Source organism: Egretta garzetta, unplaced genomic scaffold (assembly GCF_000687185.1).
Source record: "Egretta garzetta isolate BGI_Z169 unplaced genomic scaffold, ASM68718v1 scaffold70, whole genome shotgun sequence".
NCBI classification, from domain to species: domain Eukaryota; kingdom Metazoa; phylum Chordata; class Aves; order Pelecaniformes; family Ardeidae; genus Egretta; species Egretta garzetta.
Window position 1 is genome coordinate 4,264,618 of NW_009258539.1, and position 27,282 is coordinate 4,291,899.

At 37.2% G+C, this 27,282-nt stretch overlaps 1 protein-coding gene across 1 annotated transcript in view; it reads left to right on the top strand.

Annotated features, from left to right (window-relative positions):
- Positions 1-27,282, top strand: part of DMD (dystrophin) — a 1,215,125-nt gene that overhangs the window by 442,126 nt on the left and 745,717 nt on the right. Inside the window, 5 exon segments of the mRNA XM_035901725.1 lie at positions 5,628-5,715; positions 11,082-11,323; positions 12,778-12,958; positions 20,130-20,275; positions 21,254-21,466. Of these exon segments, the coding sequence (XP_035757618.1) occupies positions 5,628-5,715; positions 11,082-11,323; positions 12,778-12,958; positions 20,130-20,275; positions 21,254-21,466 (870 nt within the window).

Below are 27,282 nucleotides of genomic sequence, written 5' to 3' on the forward strand. Positions count from 1 at the left end.
ATCAGTACCCCCAAGTCCCTCTTGGCAGGGCTGCTCTCGATCCTTTCTTCCCCCAGCCTGTACTGATACTGGGGGTTACCCCGAGCCAGGTGCAGGACCTTGCACTTGGCTTTGTTGAACCTCATGAGGTTCACACAGGCCCACCTCTCCAGCCTGTCCAGGTCTCTTTGGATGACATCCCGTCCTTCTGATGTGTCAACCACACCACTCAGTTTGGTGTCATCTGCAAACTTGCTGAGGGTGCACTCGATCTCGCTGTCTAAGTCATTGATGAAAACATCTTCCCTTCATATATTCCCATTTTGAGGAACACAGCAATTTCAAGCACAGCAAATTAGCTCATACTGACCTACATATTACACTGGATACCTGCACTGTCAGGTTTCCCTAACCAATATGATGTTCCATCTCATATTGTGAGTTTCTAAGACTTTATAAAAGCATTAAAGGATCCAGGAGCCATGGTTCACCTTCCTCCTTCTTTCTTTTCCTTGCTTCCGAGGAGGTGGTCATCGCTGCAAGTAAAGGGGTGGAGGTAGGTGAACCACAGACCCTCCTCTGGTCCCAGCGGGAGTTCCCAACAGCTCTTGCTTTGCCTTTGTTGGTGCTGAGGAAGAACATGTGTGGCTGGGAAGCCACCACCTACCACAGTTGTTCAGATCTGTTTACTGAAAAGTCGTGCAGAAAAAGGATCTGCTTTGTATCAAGAGGGGTCAAAGACAAAACAATAGCTCTAAATAGAAATAAGAGAAATGAACATGTATCCTTCATTAACATTGAAAATTTTTTTAAAGACCAAGACTGGTTTTGAATTCATAGAGTATCATTGCTTTTAAAATTAACATTTTTTTGAGAAAATCAAGTTATGTGTAGAAGTTTCTAGATGTTTTAAGGGAGAAAACATTCTGATTACATGTGTTAATTTGATAGAACTCTGAAAGATGGCACTTGAAAAGTATTACATGGATTCTGTGTTGAATGGTTTTCAGTTTAATGGAAGTCTTTGTATGCGCTTTTCAGAAAAGCAAAACAACCCCATTTTTTAAAATGCCAGGTTTTGAAGCTTGTCCTGATGTGACTTTTCCTGGTCTGGTCTCTGTCTCCATCCATAAAGCTAGTAGCCAAAGTAGGAAATACTGTCCAGTTCATCGATTTGAGCAGTTTCATTGTTGTTTGTTTACACTCTTTGTTTCTTATTCCCTCAAAAGGAGCTTCAAATCAATGGAAAATAAGATAGTGTGGGTTTTAATATATTACAATCTCTAGTAAAGTTGTAGAAGATATATATAAAAAAGTTGACATGCCAGAAAGGAAAACATGTTAGTCATAATTGAAAAAGATTGTATTGTACTGACATATCCCAGTGTTGTACTGAAACATACATGCATGTGACCATGTACACCTGCATGCAGAAGTCCCACCTTGCCCTTACTGGCTATCATTTAGTTTTCTCCCTGTGTGACAATATGTATATTCATGTAGCAAAGAACACCCATGCTTGGCTGATGTCAGACCTACCATTTATTGCCCACCACGGTAGGTTCTGAGTACTAGGGCCTTTTCCTAATAACTTTCTTTTCTCATGTTCTTTTGAGGACAGGTTGCTAGTTGGATGGGTTGTGTCAGCTTGCTCCTACTCATCATTTTTCTTGGACAAGGGGTCACTTCCATATGATATAGTGGAAGTGCATCTGCTGTGTGGTAGAGGGATGCAGACTTCAGAAACAACAGGCACAAGGAAAGCTCTTTTGCCGTCATTGATGATTCATCAAGTTCAAAGGCCCACTCCCATCCCAGCTCAGAGGAGGCCTGGGGGAGATGGAGCCAAGAGCAGGCTGTATGAAATGCACTCACTGTGTTTACTAAGCCAGCTGTTCTTCAGATACTGGCAGAAAATTAGCCTTTGGCAGATGTATTATGTAGATTGAATATATTAGACTGCACAAAAAGTCCATTCGTATGTCTGGGGAGAAGCAAAAATATTTATAGCCCTTCCCTGATACAAAAGAAAGCTATTTGCCTTACCTGGCCAGGGAGACTGGATGCCATAAGTATAGAAGTTTCATTGTGGAACAACCATACTACTCCTAAATAATGAAGACACCCAAACATTAATGCCATAAATATCGTTACGCTGCATCACACTGTTAACATTTTCCAGTTAGTACATATATTTTATTAAAAACAGACCTAGCAATGACTCAAGCCTTCTTTGTTTTTCTTAAGCCATAATGAGCTTTCAATATTGCAAATTTAAGTATATGAAGGCTCAGGTGCAAAAAATTAAAACTTGCTAGATAGAAAATCCTGCTTAATAATAAGTCAGGAGTGAGACTATATATCAATAAACTGGGAATAAAACTCCTTGAAAGGACTTTTGGTTAGCCAAGAAGTAGCACCTAGAAATTCAGAATCAAAGGTAAACATATAAGGAACAGATGTAAGGGAAAACGTCAGGTATCCCAGACAATTAAATTTGTTCTCTCAGTGTTCTGAAAAGCCACATTCTTGTTTGTTCGCTTTGTTTTAGTGACCTTTTTCAGGCATGCTTTGTTGGGCCTGGATATTTGAAAGCTGAATCACTGTCAGAGCCAGTGATGATAATGTTGCCATCTCCTGCCCTTGGGGGTAATTGGTCAGAGTCACAGGAGGTCAGGGAGTACTGCTACCATGCATCCTTTCACAGAGCTCTCAAAGTAGGATGTTGATTTGGTATGAAAAACATCCAAATTCCTCAGACCATCAGTGTTTTCTAGGTTATGAAGTCATTAACTGCCAACTAAATTCTTGGGGTGAAATAAAACGCACAGCATTGTGAAAATAGCCTCTTCACCTTTGGCTGGTGTTTAGCTAAAGATGAATTTTTACTGTTATTTAATCAGTTAAAACTAAGCTATTATACATTTGCATTGCCAGTTACAAAATACTCTAAAAGAGAATTAATCCCCGATTGGATGAAAGCCTGTAAAGGTAACTTTTTTTTCCCCATATTGATGTATTTTTTCTGAAAAATCTTTTCTAGAAAACAAAAAGAGTAGAAAAGGGGAAGGTTATATATTTGGAAATATTTTGAAGTGACTTTGCAGCTACCACAACTTTTGATCAAAAAAGTGTTGATTACCATGTACAGAATCTATGAGTTTCAAAACTTCACAAACCTCTTCAAACTTATCCCAGCCTACTTGTGTCACAAATGAACGTTGTATTTTCTGTGTGTAAGCATATGTTTTCCTGTGTCCTTCATTTTTATAATATATGCTAATCGCACAAAAATAAATGGAGAAAAGTAATTGACAGAAAGTTTGTTATGTACAAAATTTTCATGTTTATTTTTAAGGGCTTTGCATATAGTTCTTGTATTTGCTATCAGGACCTGGAAGCATTAATCTTCCAGGAGAGAGGTGGACATCTGCCTACATTTTTATAGACACAGTGTATTACTGGACACTGAAGGTTTCACTGCCACAGGCTTCAATGTCATATTTTTATATTTCAAAAAGCTAATTTTTAGTGTATTGGGGGGGGAAGGGGAGTTATGATTCATTTGTGCTCACTACAGTTGCACTCATGGTAATTACACATCTGGCATTACAGACGGAATAAAATTGTTTTCAGTATATTTTAGTGTTTTTATGATGCCTTTGAGTTCTCTATAGTTAGACTCATGCTAATTATACCTGGCGTTATAGATAGAGTAGTATTAATTAAGATTCTATAAGAAATTTTGGAACTCTGCTGAGAATTAATAGACTTTTTTTTTTAATTTGGAAAATATTTAAATTGTACAGTGGAATGGTAGAAGATTTTATTGACCTACAAAAACTATAGATAAATAATACATTCATCTTTAACTCATTGGGATTAAATGTTGTAATCTTTCAGTGATAATGTTGGTCTATATTAAAGATATGTTTATAAAATCCAAAATATTTCCATCCTTAATTATTCTCTAGATATCTTTCATAATGTATTTTATTTATACAGAATTGTATTACTGTTTGATAGAAGCATATTGTTAGAAAGCCTGATGTTTAATCATTTCTATATACGCAAACGAATGGCAGTTATAAGTAGGCTGTGGAAATGTGTGAATTTAACTGAAAATCTCTCTTCAAATTTCTGAGTGTCTCCACACCTAGGAAAGTCTTCCAGGGAGCTGCTGCTTATTAAACTGAATATGTTTTAAGCATCACACTTTAAAAAATTATTTTAAGAGAGTTTATTCTAAGGCGTTTATATAGCTTCATCCCAAGCATAGCAATCTGTTCGAAAAATAACATTTTCAAATGTAAGTGTATAAGATTATACCACTAAATGCATTCTTAGACACCTAAGAAACCTACTTGAGGTTTCTTTCCAGTTGCAAGGAGCCTTTTCACCCAAAGAGTCAAGTCACACAGAATACACCTTTCCTGTGGAAATAAACAGGGCGATCGGGAAGCCTAGTGGGGTCAGCCAGACTGAGAAGCTGTAGCCAGCGATGTGTATTATCTTCCTGTACATGTCACATAGGATTTGCAGTAGCATATCTTTTTATATGTGTGTATCTGCTGTGATAAAGTGAGGGACTCTGATTTATGGGAGACTCTGTTGGTCAGGATCTCTGGGAAATATTAATGGTTGGACTTGATGATCTTAAAGGTCTTTTCCAACCTAAATGATTCTATGATTCTATATAGTCTTTTATTTTTGTTATCAAGCTTGGCTGTGGTGCTATGTTGCTTCTTTGAGCTTCTGATTTAGAGTTTCTAAATTACATGTAAATTATATAACTAGTTTAAAATCAATGGAATGACTTCATGATATTAATTATGACACAGCATTGAGGGGCTCCCAGGTCCAAAATGATTTTACTTTCCATCTGTATTGCTACTAACTTGAAATGAGGAACTTAGATTCATACTACATCCTGAAACTTTAGCACTTAGCTTTTACCAGCCATTACCGGCTAGCCTGAGTGCTAGTCTGAATGTGAGAAATTTTTGAGCACAGAAGGGTGAATTGAAAGTATTAGGTACAATACATAACTAGAAGCCTATGTTAAGTCTGCATTTTTTTCTCATTCTTCCTTAGTAGTTCGTATATGGATATCTGTTATATATGTTCATATATAGGTTAGATATCTACTTTAATACGCATTTTACAGAGAGGTTTTTGCCATCAAAAGAGTAAAGTAAGGAATCAAATTGTATATGGGTTCAATACTGTAGTGTGTTATGAAACCCTGTGATTTGGTTAGCATGCTCAATTCTCACTGTTACCAATAGAAGCTACATGAGAAATGAGCAAATCTATTCCTCCGCAAGGAATTTCTGTTGAACACATACTTTTATTCTGAAATATTGGGCTTTGAATAGCTCTTAATTTGTATGTCTTTTATTTGTCTGTAAAATACTGACGTCTATCATTTGTCAACTCTGTTGTGTTCTGATTCTCAGTTTATGTATTTGACTTTATGACTGACTCCCTTCCCGACGGTATCTGGTACTTGCTGCTTTCACTGCAAATTGGGAGGGCAATATGACAGGCTAAATGGTCTCGAGAAATCAGAAGACATCCCTGAGATTAATTACTTTCTTCTTCAAAATCCCTCTGTTGAAATACTCACCTTTCCTGTCGTGCTGCAGGCCATCCAGCGAGAAAAGCCCGAGAAGTACAGAAAACTGCAAGATGCCAGCAGATCAGCTGAGGCCCTGGTGGAACAGATGGTGAATGGTAATTACATGGGAGTTGATTTAGATAATCTTCTTAGGGATTTGATAAATGCACAGGTTCATATTTATCACAAGAATTATATTAGCAAATACTCTCTAAATGGGACAGTAAAGTAATATTACCTTATATTTCTTTTATTATTTCTGAATGTTAAATCTGTTAATTAGAGAAGAGAAAAAAATTTTAGCGCTTTAGTACCATTAAAAGAAATGTGTGTAAAACGTGCTCACAGTAATGAACTGTGTATTAACAATCTGTTCTGTGCAGAGACTTAAGTTGCAATCTTATTTTCTGAGTATGCTAAGCCTCACTCATCTGAGTTAGAAAGCTTTGAAGACATTACTCTGAGCAGTTTGAAAAAAGTGCTTTTTGACTTACACAGTATATGTTTTGTAATATACGTATTGCTGTAATGTTCTGTATCATAGAAAATACAAGATCTTATTGAGTTTTGGAAGAGATTTTTGGCATTCAGCTTTTCAAGGATAATAAATGTCAAAGCTTATACAACTTAGAAAATTAGTTGTAAGGTTTTTATTTTTATTACTGATATTTCAGAAAAAAAAGATTCTGTTATGTCATTCCTTTGAACTTTTAGATATTTTTAAGGGAAAAAGAAAAACCAAAGAAAGGTAGATGGAAGTAAAATTGTAAGTCATGGCATTGTCCTTGATATTAAAGAATGTCTAACTTTGCAATAAAATATTAAACACAGGCCAACGTCTGTCATACTGATATGATTACCAGATATATAGATGTTGAGTGCACTGAGCTTCAGAAATTGTTATAATTGTTATAATGAAGGACCAAGAATTTAATTGCTAAAATGAAATGTTCTGAGTTTGAGGTACTAACTGGCCAAGCTATACAAATTTGATGGACTCCTAAGATTATCTTGCTTAAGTATGATGCTGTAATATTTCAGAAGTGACCATATTTAATGTGTGGGACATATTTAATTATCGTTACTGTAACAACTGTTGCAAGGGTTCCCTTCCTAGGCTCAGTGAATAGACTGAAGAGAGTCTGGTAACATTTGCACCCTCTTTGAAATAATTTGCACGGTTTTCTATGGCTGATCATATAAAAAACCTTGTCAATTTTTTTGGACAAGTTTTATTCCTGGGAGTACTGGTTGTACAGGTCTTTTAAGGCAGTATTTGAAACCTTTGTGCTCCCACACAGAGGTAGTTATTTTGGGCAAAATCTATCTAGGACACATTTAGCAGTGCCCCACTCTTCCTTGGGCCAAATGCAGACTTGCATGTCAAGAATTCCAGCTTCAATTTCTTTAGATTGTGTAGTACTTTCTGGTGACTAATTTTGGTTTTAGTTGCAGAATTTTCAAGCACATTATATGTTACTTTTCCGGTAGTGTACTACCTACCATGTCTAGCATCAAGTAGATTCTATGTTAAATATTCTGATGGTTTTAACTCAAGATTCTCTTTTTCTCATTCAGTCCATGGGTCCATGCTTATTCATGGTTTACAGATGTTATGATATCTACTGTGGCTAGATGTTCATATAAATACTTCCAATATTTCCCAAATAAATACTTCCAATATTCCTTTTTTTAGGAAGCATGTCTTCCAGTTGGGGTGCTTTTAAAGAAGTTTGATGATTACAATCAGTGAAAACTTCCAGCTTCTGTTTACCAGTGTTTCTAGGAAAAAATTACATTGTTTTTCTTTTCTAAATTCTATTCTAAAAGAGAATAACAAATCTGTTGATGCATGAGTGGAGCAGTTTAGCAGTTTGAGTGGACACTTGACTATTATAGTAGTTTAGAATAAAATAAATAGGGGATCAAAATGAATACTCACAGAATTTTGATAGGCAGCATTATAGTGAATACAAATTAAATTTTTGTGATAAAACACATAATTGTTAAGTGCCATTGTTCCGTGGAAGAAATATATTATGTTGTGACTTACCATTCCACATATGCTTATGAGTCAAAAGGTATAAAACCACACATAATATAACATTATTCTACCATAGAACCATAGCCAATGATAAATGCACCTAATAAGATATACTTCATATTAAGTGGCAATTCCAAAGTACTTGCATATAAGCTGCTGCACCTTCAGACACAATTTGTTATGTGCAGTACGCAAGGTAATAAAATTAATGGATGCACTTCAGATAATGATCTGTTTCCTCTGGGTACAGTATACTTATTCACTGATTATGTCAGAAGCTTTTAGAGTATGAAACATGAAAAGATTATGAACCATTATTCCTAAAATAATATTGTTTTACCAGAGAATGGGATACATATTGTTTATTTGCCTGCTTGTCAACTTTTGATATATCTTGTCACCATGAATGAAGCACAGTAAGGGGAGTGATGTTAACATCATGAATGAAAGCTAGTGGTTGCTAAAGATGATGAAGAAATCAGTCCTTATCATGGAAATAAGTTTCAAATTCTTGATTCTCACCAATTTAATGAGCAAATAAAAACGTTAAAATTACACCCTCATTGCATCAACTACTCAAATAGTTATTAATTTGTCATTTTCAATGAGATGGAAGACTAGCTTTCTGCAAAATAGAACAGAATTTTGACAAATTTACTCGATTTCAGGTGCAAGGAATGGTCATTTTCTTGCATCCTTCTGGAAATTACATAAGTCAAAATTGTCTATCAGATGTTGTTACCTGAGTGGACCATGAATTAAGGGAGTTTTAAAAATGCATCCTATGCAGATTTTCTGATGAGTCTTCCTTTCAGTAGCATATTGTGTTGCCTAATGGAGGTGCATCTCTACAGTCTTTTACCAAACATGACTCTGCACACTCCGATCTTGTACTGTCCACTTCAATTACATGAAGAGCAAAAGCTTTTCTTTGTTCATCTGTGCATGTGTGGAATCACATTGAGATTCAAAAATTAGATAATAAAGAAAGGAATTAAAGAAAATTGAATAATATTGGGTATTTTCACATATTTAAATGTTACATTAAGAGGGGCATATGAGTGAAAAGAAGAAAGTAGGATCTGATGAATCTAGATTTTCTCTAAATCCTTGAAGAAAATATTACAGTGAAAAGTATTATTATGTAAGGAGAATCCATGACTGCACTTCCCTTGGTAATAATAATCTTGCCTAAGGGTACTTTGGAGACTGTGGCAGCTGAAAAGAGAGGAATGGAAGAATAAATAAAAGTGTTCTTTTTATATCTACTCTGCCAAACATATAGGTAGTGTCTTGCAGGTTCAGAGAACACTGCGGCAAAGGTGTCTACTCTCTGTTATGAGTATACAGCATTTTTATAACCAAAGTCACAACAGGATGGAAGCAATTCTTGAAATATAGCATAGTTAAAGGCTCATCTTCTATATATGTTTCTTGCTGTTGGTAAGATTCAGTATCTATGTGCCTGGTCATCTTTGGTTGTTGTTATGCAGACATGCTATGCCATTCAGGTTTATGCTGCCTTTTCACATATTGCTACATTACACTTTAAGATAATGTAGTTAGGCATACCACATCTCCAGATGCAAACACACACACACACACACACAAAAACCAAGATCACTGTTGAATTTTATTAAGATGTGTCAAAATACTGTTTATGCTTTGAAGTTCATTTTATGCCCTTGTTCAGCCTTTAAACTTTGCCATCCTGTTTCCAGAGTATAATTTGCATGTATAGCCGCTCCAGCCACCACAGTTGCCATTATCTCCCAGTAGTGCTGGTCTTCCTATTTTTTCACATTTTTGCTTGTACTTTTTGAAATTATGTACAATTTGCTTGGCTAGGGTAATGTCCTAGAAACAGAGCATGTCCAGGAATCCACTATCAGGTACTGCACAATTTGTTTCCAAGTGGGCTGTTTCCAAACTACTCTTAATGGAATAGCCCTGAGCTGAATCCAGAATAGGATTTACAAGAAAACTATGGTGCTCTGCAACAGACATGATCCCTGATTATCATTTAGTGCGGTTTACCATACAACGTGCATTATAGTCATTCCTTAGAAAATTTTATTATAATAAATTTCCTGTACTACTTTTTTTATTGAGGGCATTTAGCTGTAATTAGGACTCCATTTCTTATGTTCTGCCTTCAAAAATTGCTCATGAACTTTACTATTTTTTATCTCCGATAAAGACATTTTCTCACAGATTGGGAGTACAGATTGCAAACAAGATAAACCATATTTCAGCATATCAAAAAACATGGAAGTAGAGCACTGAAGGCTTTTGTTTCCTTTGCTTTTAAACTTGCTTTTAAAAAATAGAAAAATACAGTACATTTGATTATTTTGGTAAAAACATATCTTCTATTTTACTGGTTAACTAGTGTATGACTAAGTGATGTTATTAAAAATGTTCTTGAGCATAAAGCATTATTCAATGGATTGAGAAGTTTATTGAATTTTAAATCAATATTGGTCTTATTGCTATATATATGCCATGCCAGTAAAAAGGGTTAGGGTTTGCATTTATACCTCCTCTTAAAAAGAAGTGAGATGCTTAAGTTAATGTTATTTTGAACTCAATCTCAGTTCAAGTTTTGGAATAATTGCTTATCTTCTTCACAGAGTATACAGAGCTCTTTTACCTTTAAATAGTTCTAAATAATTGCCTTGTCTCTAATAACTAAAGTCAGTTTTCTGTTATGAGCTTTAATTTAAGGATGATTATTGAACAACAGACAGAAACAGGCAAACTAGATAGGAGAAACCAAACACTGTCTTAAAATAATCATAGAGAAGGGTCACCTGTGGCTTTGCAGCTCTCAGTCTACTTAATGTCTACTGATGGTCACTGTTGGACACACAGGTCTGGCCTAGCTGGAGCTTTGATCTAATCATATGTTTATTCCTCAGTACTTAAGTTATTTCTAAAATAACATGCAATGCAAAACTTAATGGTTGGATTATCAGAAAGATCAAAATAACTGTGGAATATAATTCCCATTACCAGTCTTTTTATAAAAAAACCCCAACAGTCTTGTACATTAAAATCTAATTACAGTCCAGACATAGTTTTCAGAATTCAGCTGTCAGGCATTTTCTTATTTCTTAAAGCAGTTTTAATTAGCTTTATGTATGGTATCTCTACTTTCTGCTTTATTCACATTCTTGTACTTTAATGCAATTTATAATTCATTCCCATAGCAACAGAAGTACCCTGGCAGCAACTTAAAATATTTTTGAAATGCTTTCTCCACTAATGTGTAACATCTGTATGTTTAGGACTGTTATTTGACTATAAATCATTAACTGGATTTATGAGCTCTCAAGTACAGAAATTGAACGGTTAAATTCTTTTACTTTTTTTTTTCTTTTCTTTGTGCCTTATTTATCTTTATGTGTCAAACAACTTCTCTTGTCTTCTTTCTAGAGGGTCTGAATGCTGACAACATTAGACAAGCCTCAGAGCAGCTGAAGAGCCGCTGGATTGAGTTCTGTCAGTTGCTGAGTGAAAGACTGGCATGGCTGGAGTACCAAAATAACATCATTGACTTCTACTCCCAGCTGCAGCAACTGGAGCAGACAGCAATTACTGCAGAAAACTGGCTGAAAGCACAACCCACACCAGCAACAGATCCTGCTACAGTAAAAACTCAGTTGGAAAAATGCAAGGTTAGAGATTTTTCTCCAAGTTTTTTATGATGTTGTACTTCATAGGTGTTCCAGCAGTGGGCCAGATTCTGACCTACACTATTTCAATATAAAAGTGGCAAATGGACTCCTTATCTTTCCAAGGTAATTATTGAAAATATTTATTCGAGGAAAGGAAAGACTGGTAAAGAAATAAAGAGGCAATAGAACCTAGCCTATGGGTATTCAAAACTCTGCCCCAGACATTTAATTATTAAGATAGTTAGATACCTAAAGCTAGGGTACTATGCCCCTAAATTCTTTTTTCTTTTTTTTTCCTGTAAGAATCTGTGTCTTTGGTTCTTCGTTAAGAAAGAAACTCTTCCTTATCACCTCTATGATAAGGATCTGGGCCAGAAAATTGTCTTCGTGGTCAAGTCCAAAATTCTGCCATTGCAGACCACTTTCCTTGTTACATAGCCTGCATTTTGATGCAGGGTGAATTGTGTCGTCAAATGGAGGAGTATTCTTCTGTCATCATATGACAGGATTACAATAGTTGTACAAAAACAGTCACACCAATTCACTTACTATTGTCCCTGAATGTTTTCATTTCTGTGCTGCACCATCATAGAAATTTACTTCTCTCTTTTACTGTGGATACCCACCTACTCTGTGGGTGATTACTTACAAGATAATATAGTTTGATAGGAATCTATTGAGATGTAGTAATGAATTATAAATTGCACGACATACCAGCAGAAGTTTGACTTTATGAAAACTCCAGCTCCAGAAGCTCTCAAACTGAAACAAACGTTTGAACCCCAAATATAGATCTATGCTATTACTTCTATTTTCAGGCATTTCCAATCTGGCATTGTGCTTACAGGTGTTCTCTGTTTTCTTGCAGAAAACTTCTCTAACAGTAACTCTACTATGAACTGTACATTAGGCTTACTTTCCTCATTTCTTTCTACTTAGTAGTTGCAAGTGTCACAGTGTGTACAAAGTCTCTTGAAGGTATAAAAGCACAACCCCAACCACTAATGTGTTATTGTGGGGATGCTGGAAATCACTGTGCATCTTCACCTCTCCTTTTCTACATCATGCTATTTAGCCTGTAAATAATCTAACAGAGATGAGTCCAGTATTACGGAACATGTGGAGTTTTTATCTTCCCAGCTCTACATGAAAAGGATGCTCCTTGGGCATGAAATTTTAATGTACAATCTGTCTTGTTTTCTGTGAGCATTGCACTTCTAACATGATGGCGTCATGTGAAAGTGACTTTAAACAATGGTAAGACCATCATAGTGGGAGCAGATGTATTGATTTGTGAGAAATGATTAAACATGTTGATTTCATTCCTATTGTAACTGATGTAGTTGGAAGAAAAACAGTTGTGTAACATGCATTGACATAGTGGTGATTTCATAGCACTAGTGATTTTATTTATTGGACAGCTTTATCTTGATGTTTTTTATTCAAAAATGCAGGACGAAATCATCCGAATGTCAACCCTTCAGCCTCAAATTGAACGGCTAAAGGCTCAAAATCAAGCGCTCAAAGAGAAAGAACAAGGGCCAGTGTTTCTGGATGTTGACCTTGCTGCTTTTACCAGCCATTTCAAACAAATACTTGCTGACATGCAGGCCAGAGAAAAGCAGCTACAGACCAGTAAGTGTTCATGACAAGAAGTCAACTTGCCTGACTAGCGTGCAAAGAATAGGTGTATATATTTTGATTTCCTACTTTTGTATTTGCCTTTGCCATGCTAAACAAGTAATACAATTTAGGTGGTCTTTTCTGCAATTTAATTAGTCTTTCAGAAGTTATCAGTGTGTATATATTTCATCTTCATAGGAAATCAAGGGAAGGTACACTATTCAGAAGCAAAGGTTCTACTTAATGTAGATCTACCATCAGAACTCCTCTTGTTATCATGTTTATGGACAGATTCACTGATATTTTTTGGCAACGTAAAACTGTCTGTATTTAGTTGGGTTATGACACAGAGCTGTCTATCTCTGTCAGTAGAGAGGAGAGAGAATTTAATTGCAGGAGTGAATCTGCTCTAGATTTTCATAGAATAGAAATTTAATTCCAGAAAGCTCATCAAAGGGAGTAGGCACTTTAGGGTATCTAATATTTCATCATCTGGTGAACTGTTCCTTTTTTTGCAACACAGAATATGACTGCTAGTTATAACATTATTTACAGTATTTGTAATAAAATGCATTTTTCAAAAGGGGGAAATGCTATATCAAAATAGAAAGTTGACTTTATTCCTTCTTAAATAGATGTATCATGTCGGTGACTACTGTACACTTTCTGTATTTGATTACAAAATTTAAAAAGGATCAGATAAAAATATAAATTTAATTTTTCTCAACAGCAAAGAGATAATTTGCCCCTTAAACCAGTGATATCTGTAAATGACTGTACTGTTTTGAAATTAGACATACTGCTAGCTCCTTCTAGTGGATCTTTGTAGTATTCCTCCTAAATTCTTTCATGGAGAGGTTTGACGTGATTCCATTTTTAAAGATGGATTTTTTTTCAACAGCACTGCATTATTGTGCTGCTGTGGTTATTTCCCACGTGCACACACATGCAAACTGAAGAGGTGATGGTGCATAGGGGGGCTGAAGAAATAAAATGCAGGGGTGCCATAGCATGTGATGAAAGAATAAGCTGTAGAAATTCAGTATCAAGAAGTGTAAAGTTGATTTGTGACTCTAAAGTCAGGCCATAAAATTGATAAGATTTTAAAATTTTAAATGCCACACCAGTTTATATGCTGAAATCAGTTACCATTCTGCCAACAGAAAAATATGGGAAATGCTAGCTTCTTTATGATTTCTTCTGTGTCCAATTTTGTGTAATTGCTGGGTTTGCCTCACTTAATTTTACTGTAACAAGATCCTGTGAGCTAACCAGTTGGTTAGTCCTGTAAGGTGAGTAGTGTTCATTGCCTGAACAGTAATGCCACCAAGCAGGACCTTTGATAAAGTTCTCCCTGGCTGTAGCTGTTCATTCCAGCTGCAGGAGCAGCTATCCTGAGGTGGCAGTGTTGAACAGGCTGGGGGGAGGCTCCTAAACTGCTAGAGAACAGAAGTCCCTGAATCAATATTTTATGGTATGTTGTTATTTTATGTCGCTGCACTGCATCACAGGCTCTTCATCTCAAATGGTTCAGCTGTCAAAATGAAACTGTTTTATCCCGTACAGTACATACCTGTAGTGGTATTTTAGGTGAGATTTTTATGTCAATCATATTTTATCTTCAGAAATTTTATACATGGTTTTATCCAAAGTGCTAACTTCCTTTCATAACTCTGCTGTAGATATGAATGATCATGCTTGGGATACTGCATTAGGTCTAATTTTGTTTCAAGAAAGTCTTATGACTCAAAAAATTTGAAAAAAAAATCCCTAAGCTGAAGCACAGAAAATTTGGCTCTCTGAGTCTTGAGTTTTTTCTGCTTTCTCCAGTGACTATTTTTCTTCTGTTGAACAGATGAAGAAAAGGCCATATTCCATGTCTTTATTTTAGCCTTTGTTTAATAGAAATTGTTGAAGTTTTGCTAGAGCATTTTAGATACTTCTGTCTTTATTTGCACAAATTATTTGCAATTAATTCTTTTCTATAGATAGAAGAACTTCTTAAAGACTGAGTGGTGTTTTTCAGATCAGTAGTAGTATTTTCTGCTTTTTTCTTCCCTGTACATATAATGTACATGTGCTAGAAAGGTTTTTTTAATTCATCATTGGGGTTGTTTTATGTTAAAAGGATTTTTGATTAATCATTAGGGGGTTGGGGGTTTTGTTGTTTTTATTTTTTTAAATGTTCTATTACTCCATTATCTTTTCTGATGGAAAAAAGGTATTTAGCTATCCTGTTCTTTTTTCCAAGGGAGTTTTTCCCCCCCAAAAAAGTTTTCTCTATTTCTAGGAGATATATTGCTAGGAGATATATATCTCCCTCAAATATTTTTTGTTTGGTTGGGTTTTCATGGTTTTTTTGAGGCTGGTGGTGTTTTGGGGTTTTTTTTAGGTTCAAGAATGCTTGGTAGTACTGTGCTGCACAGTAGATTTCTTAATAAAGTATTATTAAAGATTTACTAAATTTTCTCAAATATTTTTCTTCATTATTTGATTAGCACTTCCAGTTATAAAACCTAATTTAAAGCCAATTCTGAAACCTATTTGGTTGATGTTTTCACTGTTTTGCAATGTTATTTATGAAAGAAATACAACCTCATAAAATATGAGGAATTATGACCTCATTTTTCTTACTTTATAGATTGTCTGTACATCCACAGGTAATTGATCCTTTTGAAAATGTTATATCCATCATTCCAGCTCTCCCTTCTCCCCAAACACATTTAGAGTCGTTTCTGGAATAAATGGTATATAGAAAAACCAGAGGTCAGACAATGCTTCAAACTATTCGGTAACGTACACAAGGGAGTGAAATGCACAATCATGGCAATATATGAATAACGTGATTTCCCAAGGAAATCCTTATTTTTATAGTCACCCTAGTGAAGAATGAGGGGTTAAACTTTATATTTACTTATCTTGAAATTAACTGCTGCCTGGTCAGAGATATTTCTTGGGAGCAGCCTGGTCAGCCTCCCACTCCCTCTCAGCACAGGAAGAGCTGTCAGTCAGTGTCAGGTGGGTATTCCCTGGCTCAAATTACTTCCCAGGTGGCAGCTGATTCATTCCGGCACTTGTCCTGCGCTGTGACTGGACCAAACTCCATTAAGGTGTTTCTGGTTTTCAGCCTTGCTGTGGTGAACTCTTACCCAGCTGTGGTCTTCAGTGAGAAGCATTCTGATACATGTTCTCAGTTTGACAAGACTGTTCTTCAGAGGGTGTTTGGGGACCGTCATTAGATTTTTAGACAGTAACTAAAAAAAAAAAAGCTTTTGTAGCAGATTAAATTAAAAATATCAAGATGGAGATGGCAAAGGAAAATTCAAACTTACTTCTGTTTTTCTCTGCTTCATAAATTCATGCACTCTGCTTTCCTTTCAAATTCTGGTTCTACCTTTGTAGGATCAGTAATTCCTGAAGGAGAAGTCATTGTCGTTGTTGTTATTGTTATTATTGTTATGCTCTAAGTATCTTAGAGATGGTTTATAAGTGACAGTGAAATTGTTATATGTATAATAATCATTCACCAATCATTGCATACTTGAGAAAGAAAAAATTTAAGCAACTGTCCCGTAAATTTTATAACTGTAAGTTTTTTCTTAAGACCTGAACTATAATTTAGTAGCAATAATAGTCATTGCTGTTTGGTTTTGAGAGATAAAATTTGCTGAACTTCCTTTGAATGTGCCTTTTTTGCTGAAGGTACAGCTCAGATGTGTGTTAGAAAATATTATTTAAAGAAGTAACATGCACATAATTTCATTTTTTTCGGCATTCTTTTCCTCCAGTAATTATTTTTATTTAAATAAAGAATAAAAAGAGAAAGCAACCTGTGAAATGAATGTGTATCAGATAACATCCCCTATCCTGTAAGTCACTTTGTCTTTTTCCTCCATGGTAAAACTGAAAATTTATAACGATGGGAAATAAAACCACCTAAAAATTTTGTATCTTTAAAAGATATTTACGGTTATATTAGATCTTTTAAAACTGGAGAAGGGTTTCCCTTCTGTTTTAAGAGGTTAATTAATAAGAGAATTGGACATGTTAAAACACTTGCAGAACATTGATTATGTATTATACAAGATTCCTTATGATACCACTTTGAGTTTCTGGTGAAAGATGTGGGAAAAGGAAATCACAGCTTTTAAAAAGTCATCAATATAAAGACTTTGATGAATAACTTCCAGTACTTGTATTACAAAATAAGCAAAACAAAGTCGTGAGAAATCAGCAGGGTTTTAAACAGTGCAGTTACTACTGAGGAGATTTTTATGGGAAATACATGCAGTTCAATCTAGTTCATTCATTTCAGGGAATAAGTCTTTACTGAAATGATCCCATAGATTATATTTATTGCCTTTCTTCTTCTTTCACAATGATGTGATGAACATTGGGATTTGTCCTGACTGTAGGAGATACACATTGCAGCATACCCACTGTGATTTGATAGTTGTTGAGATAATTGTATTCTCATTTCATTTCTGATTTGGGAAAAGATTTTTGACTGGAAAATCTGGTCACAAAAAAGGAAGCTGGGAGGAAAAATGAAAAAAAAAAAATTACTTATTTGGAAAGCTATATTCACATGTTTAAATATTTCTACTTATTAAAAATATATCCTAACCAAATATCTATCTGCACATTGTATTTCCAAATTTCAATACTTTCTCTAAAATAAATATGCAAGTGTAAATGTATTTGCCTGTAAGTTCTCATGTCTTATAATGTTGGTCACACCAAAATGCATTCCCTGCAAGTGGGGTAGATTAATACAATAACATTTTCCTAATATGTTTCTGGTATTTCACAGTAACATATTTTTATTTTCCTTCTGCGATACTTTGTTAAAATTCTGTTGTGGGCCTTGCTCAGATATAGCTTGAGTCTTTCTGACTACAAATTCAAATTTTCATATAATCTAGCAGAATTCATATTAATTCATATTAATGCACTGTGCTTATCATGTGGACTTAACCCACAAACATTAGTATCAGAAAGCAAATTTTAGGATAAAAATAAACAGGTCTGGATGTGTGTTTATGTTATGAGCATGGGGAATTAAGACATTCATGCTGCCCAGAAAGAGATCATAAATGTGTTAGATTATTTAGCTGAAATTAGGTAACATGAACCCCACGGCAGAAATTTGACTGAATTCTCACCATTGACATCATGAGTTGCAAAACCAGTATAGGTTCTTCTTCAGTGTCATCCAAAAGGATGTTAATATGATTCCTTGTGGATGAAAATGCTGACACATTGTCATTAAAAAACCCACAAACACACACACACACAGAGCAAGCCCCCAAAACTCTAGCTAGGCAAAATGCACTGAAAAATAGTATTTCACTACTAGTAATCTGGAAAAGTAAAATAAGAAAACTATTGTTTCACTGAACTTAAAAGTGCTTTCTAAATGAAATATTTAGTAACCAAATTGGAAAGCCACTAGGTTGATTAAATCAACAGCTGTGATCCCACTTGAACTCTTATTTAATCCTTCAAATAGTAGAGAACACAATTAATTAAAATTGGACAAAGCATTTGCAATGTTTGAGTGGTTCTGAAATTATTATTATTGGCAAACTGTGTTTCATGCAGTTTGGTGGAGTTTGCTGTAATAAAGAATCTTGTGGTTTTACCTGTTCTGAGGTGCTCTTCACTACTACCAAAAATAGTTATAATTTGATATAGCTGCTTGAAGTCATACACTAGCCCCAAGAGTTGGTTTTCACTTAGAAAAAATTATTTATAGAAGTCAAACATTATATCACATTACTGAATTCCATTTCATATTTCTAAATAAAACTGCAGATTAAGAGTTGTATATGGCTTTAACATATCTGACCTGTTGAAATTATATCTCCATTCATTTGAAGTGATGTGTTTAAATCCATGTTCTGTTCTAAAGTAGGGATTGTTTTAATTAAATGAGTCAAAGACAATACAAATCTCACTAAGGAAATAAAAAGATTTAAAATGCTATTTGATGATATGGAAAATGTTTGTTTTCTGTGCTTCCAAGAATGTATTTCTTTTGCTTTCTATGTAAAGAAAATACATCACAAGACAAGAAATTCTTGTCTGTCCCAGTACCAAGTCTTTGTAAATCCCCAGATGTGTGTGATAAATCAGAACAGCCAAGATTTTTATGAGGAAAGTATGCTATACAATGTGCACACTCCACATGAGAGAGCTTAAATTGCCCTGATTTTAGTATGTTGCTCTGATGCCTAACTGAAAATGTAAGATTTTTTAAGGAGCATTCTGCTAAAAAAGCATCAACTAAAAAATTAAGGTTAAAATCTGAAGTATATTCTGCTAAGCATTACTGTATGAGAATGTAAGCTAGCTTGCACTTAACTGTGTTGTTTGTCAAAATTGGGTTTTGAAAAGCTATATCACTTGTCTACAGTTCTTCCTGAAACAATGAAGACATACAGGAGATACAAATAGGCGTAACTTTTTTTTGAGCTTTCATATACTTCATTATTATGTGGTACCAGTTGGAAATGTTTCATTTCCAACCAGCGGTCTGTACTTTTCTCAATGAGTATAGAAGCAACTGTTGTTGAGGGAAGAGGGAGCATCTCTGCTAATGAGTTGCTCATGTGCGTGCCAGATGTTGTCTATTTACAGCAGCTGTAATGTTGGCGCAATAAGCACAGTTCAATAAAATTCAGCTTTAATGCAGAAGAAAGATTAATTTTCTAAGCTTTTAACAGATGTCTTAAACAGAACATCTTACTTGAACAGAAACATTAAACACACAAACATGGGCCATAAAAGGGAATGCTATTTCTTACTGCATTTCTGAAATTAGATTTTGGGTTAAGTACAATGGTTTATCTCTTGATCTCTGAACAGACATATTTAAAGTAGTTATCTTGGCCATATAAGGTGTCATGTGACCTATAACAAGAGACTCAAATAGCACACAACTGATAAAATGACAGAGATATCATAAACATTATAATGAGCATATTCATTCTTCAGAAGTTTTCTGCTTCCGCAATTCTTCGAAAAATCTGATACTGCCGTACTGGGCCTGTTGCAATCTAATGCAAAATAGCCATTGAGTTCAGTAAGGCTTAGTCTTTTATCAAATATCTTCTGTCAGCAAAACAAATAGTGAAGCAGAAAATTATTTTCTCTCCTTTTTTTTGCCCATCGAATGTAGTTTCTGACAGTTTGCCTCCTGCACACTACAAAGAGACAATGAGCACTATACTTCTGTGGATCCAGCAGTCAGAAGCTAAACTGTCCATGCCTCAGGTTGCAGTTGCTGAATATGAAATCATGGAGCAGAGACTCAGGGAGCTCAAGGTGAGTGGTCAGTCTGTGGGAATGAATGACTCAAATGAAAAGTTTAGAGGAACCAAATGCAAAGCTGTCATGAGTCTGCTGAATCTTACACTACAGATAATGAGTGAATTATAACCATTTGTTTTTTAGCCAAGGGCTTCAGGACACAGTAGATACTTGTATCAATTTCTGAAGGATTGAAAGTGTTCTTCACCATTGAAACCAATTTTGTGAGATATTGAACATATTAAGGAAAAGCCTTTGTTTGTCCCCATGGTACATAGAATATTCCTTTGATGAAAGCTCTGGTACTTAAGTACAGATTTAGCTCATTTAATTTTCCAGTGCTGACATGGAAATGTTTGTGATTTGCAAAATACAGCACAGGCTTTATGAGATTTCCAGTCAGATTTACAAGCACTCACAAACGTGGAACAAGTTTTGCCAGTGGGTACAAACCTTCCCTGCATTTCAATGTTTGATATTGTTCTACTGTTGGATGGCTAATGATCATGTTGTTTGATGCAACTAGTAATGCACATGCAGAAATAAAAAGTAGAATATAGAAAAAAAATGTTAAATGTGGCAAATTTGGGCTAAAAATTGCAAAAGTTTTGGGAAGTTATCAAAAACTTTAAATCATAGAAGCAGTTCTAAGTTTATTCTTCTTCTCCTTGTATAGTCTGATTCTTTTGAAAGTGTAATCATTAGGGCCATAGTAAATTTCTATCTAACATTAATGAAGTGTATGTGGATCACCTCTATTAACAAGTATAAACACCTCTGGTTATATTCTCTGTTCAATTAAAAAAATGTACGTTCTAGGCTGTGTGAGAAAAACAATTCCAAATTTCTCAGTAGAATATGTCATTGCATATTTTAGCAAAGGTGGCCTACAGTTTTAGTTTGCAGTCCTTTCTTCAGCAGTTTCACGTGTTTGTGAAACAAAGAGAATTGCCCAACATGTGAATCAGGATACTATTTGCTTCTTATTCATAGGCTCTACAAAGCTCTCTGCAAGAGCAGCAAAAAGGCCTGAACTATCTCAGCACAACTGTGGAAGACATGTCTAGGAAAGCCCCTGCAGAAGTCAGCCAAAGATATCGATCGGAGATTGAGGTGATCCTTGGCCGCTGGAAGAAATTATCAGCGCAGCTGGTGGAACATTGTCAGAAACTTGAGGAGCTTATGACCAAACTCCAGCGATTCCAGGTTAACCAAACTTTTGCAGGCTCAACTATTTGTGGCTGTGAGGCTAGTGCAGAACACATTTATACACCTCGAGAAATAACACCAAAGTGAAATATCAAGAGTATATAAAATGTATTAAAATGTTTGCTTGATTTTGGTGGGTCCAAGATTTTACTTTGAATTCTGATTTTGTGGCTGTTTCTGCCTATGTTGTTTCAATACCAAAACTTAACTTTGATTTCAGTGAAATTTCTACTAATATTCCTCTATTTTTTCATGCAGCTGAAGTAGCTGTAACCGTATTGACTTTAATTGATTCACTTACATTATTAAAGTCATTTGTAATACGGTAGTATCCTGACAGCAGTTACCAGAAAGCAGAAGAGAATATGACTTACACAGTTGTGTGAATTTCAGGTATTTAGAAGGACAGCATTGGAACATTACACTGTTTCTCTCATTGTGAGGATCTCCTGCTTATACTTATTTATAAATCACATAGAATCATAGAATACCAGGTTGGAAGGGACCTCAAGGATCATCTGGTCCAACCTTTCCAGGCAAGAGCAGAGTCTAAAGAAGATAGCCCAGCACCCTGTCCAACTGTGTCTTGAAAGAGTCCAGTGTGACGGAGTCAACCGCATCCCTGGGGAGATTATTCTAATGGTTGACTGTTCTCATTGTGAAAATTTTTCCTCTCGTGTCCAATCAGAATCTCCCCAGGATTAACTTGTACTCATTACCCCTCATCTTCTCCATGTGACACCTTCTGAAAAGGGAGTCTCCATCTTCTTTGTATCCCCCCCTTTAAATACTGGTACACAGCGATGAGATCATCTCTGAGCCTCCTTTTCTCAAGGCTGAACAAACCCAGTTCTCTCAGCCTGTCTTCATACGACAGGCTTCCCAGGCCTTTCATCATCTTGGTGGCCCTTCATCATCTTGGTGGCCCATCTCCGGACCCCCTCCAGCCTGTCCGCATGTTTTTTGTATAGTGGGGACCAGAACTGAACACAGTATTCCTCATGTGGCCTGACAAGTGCTGAGTAGAGTGGGATAACGGCTTCTTTGTCTCTGCTGGTGATGCCCTTGTTGATGCAACACAGCATCCTGTTGGCTTTCTTGGCTGCAGCAGCACACTGCTCACTCATATTGAGCTTGTCCACCAGGACCCCCAGGACCCTTTCCACAGAGCTGCTCTCCACTCAGGTGGGTCCCAGTCTGTGCTGCCCTCCTGTATTATGTTTTCCCAGGTGCAAGACCTTACACTTGTCTGTATTGACGTTCGTAAGGTTCTTGTTAGCCCACTCTTCCAGCCTATTCAGGTCTTCCTGCAGGGTGGCTCTCCCTTCCAGAGTGTCCACTTTCCCACTCAGTTGGTGTCATCTACAAACTTCATCAGGCATGTATCAGCATTACAGGGGTTGTCTATGACTTAGATGCTATGAGATTTAAAATAAGTCCATTTTTAACATAATCCTGTTCTATTTCTATATAATTTCAAGGGACAGGTTTCAGAGGAATTCAGATCAACTAATCACAAAAATGGAGAAAATATTTTTAATTTTTTTATGTCTTTCTCTCCTTACCCCCATGCAAGTGAACACTTACATACTCATGGGGGATATCGCAAAGAAAATTCTGAAGGTTGATGTTCTGCAGCCATACTTAAAGCTGTGTTCTCACAGTGTGTTTCTTCTCAGTGTTGTCTCTCTATATTTCTTCTGTTTACAACATCAAATATTTCTCTCCTTGGCTTTGGTTTGCTGGTAGTAGAACATGATACATGAGCAGCTCCATGTTGTGAATTATAATACAATAGCATGTGAACTGTAATTTTTATTTTCTTCTTAATTCAAGAGAGTTGTCTGGTCAGGAATAAGTTTTCTGACAAAGTATTCTGCTTTTGTAGAGGAAAAAAACTTTTTAGAGAAGAAAAACAGCACTCATTATTTTGTTAGTTTTCATCAGTTTTTAGATAAGCAACATGGACCAGATAAGGGGGAAACATTTTATCAGCACCATTTATAATTTAGCTCTGAATTGTAACTTTGGCTCTGTAGCTACATCTCTGATGTTTGAAGCTGGCCATGAAACGAAGTTTAATGGTATAGTGGGATAACCTTGGCCAGCAGCCAGATGTTCCAGCTGCTGTATCACTCCCTGTCCTCAGCATGACAAGGGGAGAAATTAGGATGGAAAAGCTCTTGGACTGAAATAAAGACAGGGAGATAGCTTACTGGTTACCATCATGGGCAAAACAGACACAACTTGGGTAAAATTAAAATAGATCTGAGTAGTGAGAGACAAAGACAAAATTAAAACAACAGCTATTCCCCCTTACTCTTTTTCCTAGTCTGCACTCCACTGCTTTAGTCTTGTCTCCTTTCCTGCCAAGGGGAACAGGGGGATGGGGAATAGAAGCTGCAGTCAGTCCATAACAGCTCTTCTCTGCTGCTCCTTCCCCCTTGCTCTTTTCCTCTGCTCCAGTCCAGGCTGCAGTCCTTAAGGAAATACCTGCTCCTGTGGGGGACTCTACATGGGCTGCAGCTTCCTTTAGGGCCCATCAACTGCTCCAGTGTGGGGTCCTCCACAAGCTGAAGGGTGGATATCTGCTCCACCATGGACCTTCATGGGCTGCAGGGAGGCAACCTGAGTCACCGTGGTCTTCACCAAAAGCTGCAGGAGAATCTCTGCAACTTTTCTCCTTCTTTCTTTACTCACCTTGGTGTCTGCAGGACTGTTTCTCACTTTTTTTTCTCTCCTCCTCTGCCTGTGTGGAATTTTTGCCCTTTCTTAATTATATTATCACAGAGGCATTACTAGCTGTGTCCTGTGGTGGGTCCACTGGAGGCAGCTGGAACCAATTGCGTCCAGCACAGGGCGGCACCTGGCCTCTCCTCACAGAGGCCACCCCTGCTACCAAAACCTTGCCACATAAACCCAATATAAATAGGAAAACTGGAGAGTGGTTTTATCAATAGTATAGAATCATAGAATCACTTTGGTTGGAAAAGACCTTTAAGATCGAGTCCAACCTTTAACCTTTAACCTAACCCTGCCATCCATCTAGGCCATGAACTGCCAGCTTCTCCGGGAGAATGCTATGGGAGACTGTGTCGAAGGCTTTGATGAAGTCCAGGTAGACAACATCCACAGCCTTTCCCTCATCTACCAGGCGGGTCACCTGGTCGTAGAAGGAAATCAGGTTGGTTAGGCAAGACCTGCCTTTCATGAACCCATGCTGATTGGGCCTGATCCCCTGATTGTCCTCCATGTGCCTGGTGAGCACACTCAAGATGAACCTCTCCGTAATCTTCCCCGGTACTGAGGTCAGGCTGCCACTCTTCCAGCCTATTCAGGTCTTCCTGCAGGGTGGCTCTCCCTTCCAGAGTGTCCACTTTCCCACTCAGTTGGTGTCATCTACAAACTTCATCAGGCATGTATCAGCATTACAGGGGTTGTCTATGACTTAGATGCTATGAGATTTAAAATAAGTCCATTTTTAACATAATCCTGTTCTATTTCTATATAATTTCAAGGGACAGGTTTCAGAGGAATTCAGATCAACTAATCACAAAAATGGAGAAAATATTTTTAATTTTTTTATGTCTTTCTCTCCTTACCCCCATGCAAGTGAACACTTACATACTCATGGGGGATATCGCAAAGAAAATTCTGAAGGTTGATGTTCTGCAGCCATACTTAAAGCTGTGTTCTCACAGTGTGTTTCTTCTCAGTGTTGTCTCTCTATATTTCTTCTGTTTACAACATCAAATATTTCTCTCCTTGGCTTTGGTTTGCTGGTAGTAGAACATGATACATGAGCAGCTCCATGTTGTGAATTATAATACAATAGCATGTGAACTGTAATTTTTATTTTCTTCTTAATTCAAGAGAGTTGTCTGGTCAGGAATAAGTTTTCTGACAAAGTATTCTGCTTTTGTAGAGGAAAAAAACTTTTTAGAGAAGAAAAACAGCACTCATTATTTTGTTAGTTTTCATCAGTTTTTAGATAAGCAACATGGACCAGATAAGGGGGAAACATTTTATCAGCACCATTTATAATTTAGCTCTGAATTGTAACTTTGGCTCTGTAGCTACATCTCTGATGTTTGAAGCTGGCCATGAAACGAAGTTTAATGGTATAGTGGGATAACCTTGGCCAGCAGCCAGATGTTCCAGCTGCTGTATCACTCCCTGTCCTCAGCATGACAAGGGGAGAAATTAGGATGGAAAAGCTCTTGGACTGAAATAAAGACAGGGAGATAGCTTACTGGTTACCATCATGGGCAAAACAGACACAACTTGGGTAAAATTAAAATAGATCTGAGTAGTGAGAGACAAAGACAAAATTAAAACAACAGCTATTCCCCCTTACTCTTTTTCCTAGTCTGCACTCCACTGCTTTAGTCTTGTCTCCTTTCCTGCCAAGGGGAACAGGGGGATGGGGAATAGAAGCTGCAGTCAGTCCATAACAGCTCTTCTCTGCTGCTCCTTCCCCCTTGCTCTTTTCCTCTGCTCCAGTCCAGGCTGCAGTCCTTAAGGAAATACCTGCTCCTGTGGGGGACTCTACATGGGCTGCAGCTTCCTTTAGGGCCCATCAACTGCTCCAGTGTGGGGTCCTCCACAAGCTGAAGGGTGGATATCTGCTCCACCATGGACCTTCATGGGCTGCAGGGAGGCAACCTGAGTCACCGTGGTCTTCACCAAAAGCTGCAGGAGAATCTCTGCAACTTTTCTCCTTCTTTCTTTACTCACCTTGGTGTCTGCAGGACTGTTTCTCACTTTTTTTTCTCTCCTCCTCTGCCTGTGTGGAATTTTTGCCCTTTCTTAATTATATTATCACAGAGGCATTACTAGCTGTGTCCTGTGGTGGGTCCACTGGAGGCAGCTGGAACCAATTGCGTCCAGCACAGGGCGGCACCTGGCCTCTCCTCACAGAGGCCACCCCTGCTACCAAAACCTTGCCACATAAACCCAATATAAATAGGAAAACTGGAGAGTGGTTTTATCAATAGTATAGAATCATAGAATCACTTTGGTTGGAAAAGACCTTTAAGATCGAGTCCAACCTTTAACCTTTAACCTAACCCTGCCATCCATCTAGGCCATGAACTGCCAGCTTCTCCGGGAGAATGCTATGGGAGACTGTGTCGAAGGCTTTGATGAAGTCCAGGTAGACAACATCCACAGCCTTTCCCTCATCTACCAGGCGGGTCACCTGGTCGTAGAAGGAAATCAGGTTGGTTAGGCAAGACCTGCCTTTCATGAACCCATGCTGATTGGGCCTGATCCCCTGATTGTCCTCCATGTGCCTGGTGAGCACACTCAAGATGAACCTCTCCGTAATCTTCCCCGGTACTGAGGTCAGGCTGACAGGTCTGTAGTTCCCCGGATCCTCCTTCCGGCCCTTCTTGAAGATAGGCGTCACATTTGCCAACCTCCAGTCATCTGGGACCTCCCCTGTTCTCCAGGACTGCTGAGAAATGATAAAGAGTGGCTTGGCAAGCTCCTCTGCCAGCTCCTTCAGCACTCGGGTGGATCCCATCCGGCCCCATAGACTTGTGGACGTCCAGGTGGCATAGCAGGTCAAAGACTGCTTCTTCCTGGATTATGGGGGGTTTATTCCACTCACCATCCCCATCTTCCCGCCCGGGAGGCTGGGTACCCTGGGGATAACTCGTTGGGCCATTAAAGACCGAGGCAAAGAAGGCGTTGAGTATCTCAGCCTTTTCCTCGTCTTTAGTGGCAATGTTCCCCCTTGCATCCACTAGAGGATGGAGGTTCTCCCTGGCTCTCTTTTTGCTGTTAACATATTTATAAAAACTTTTCTT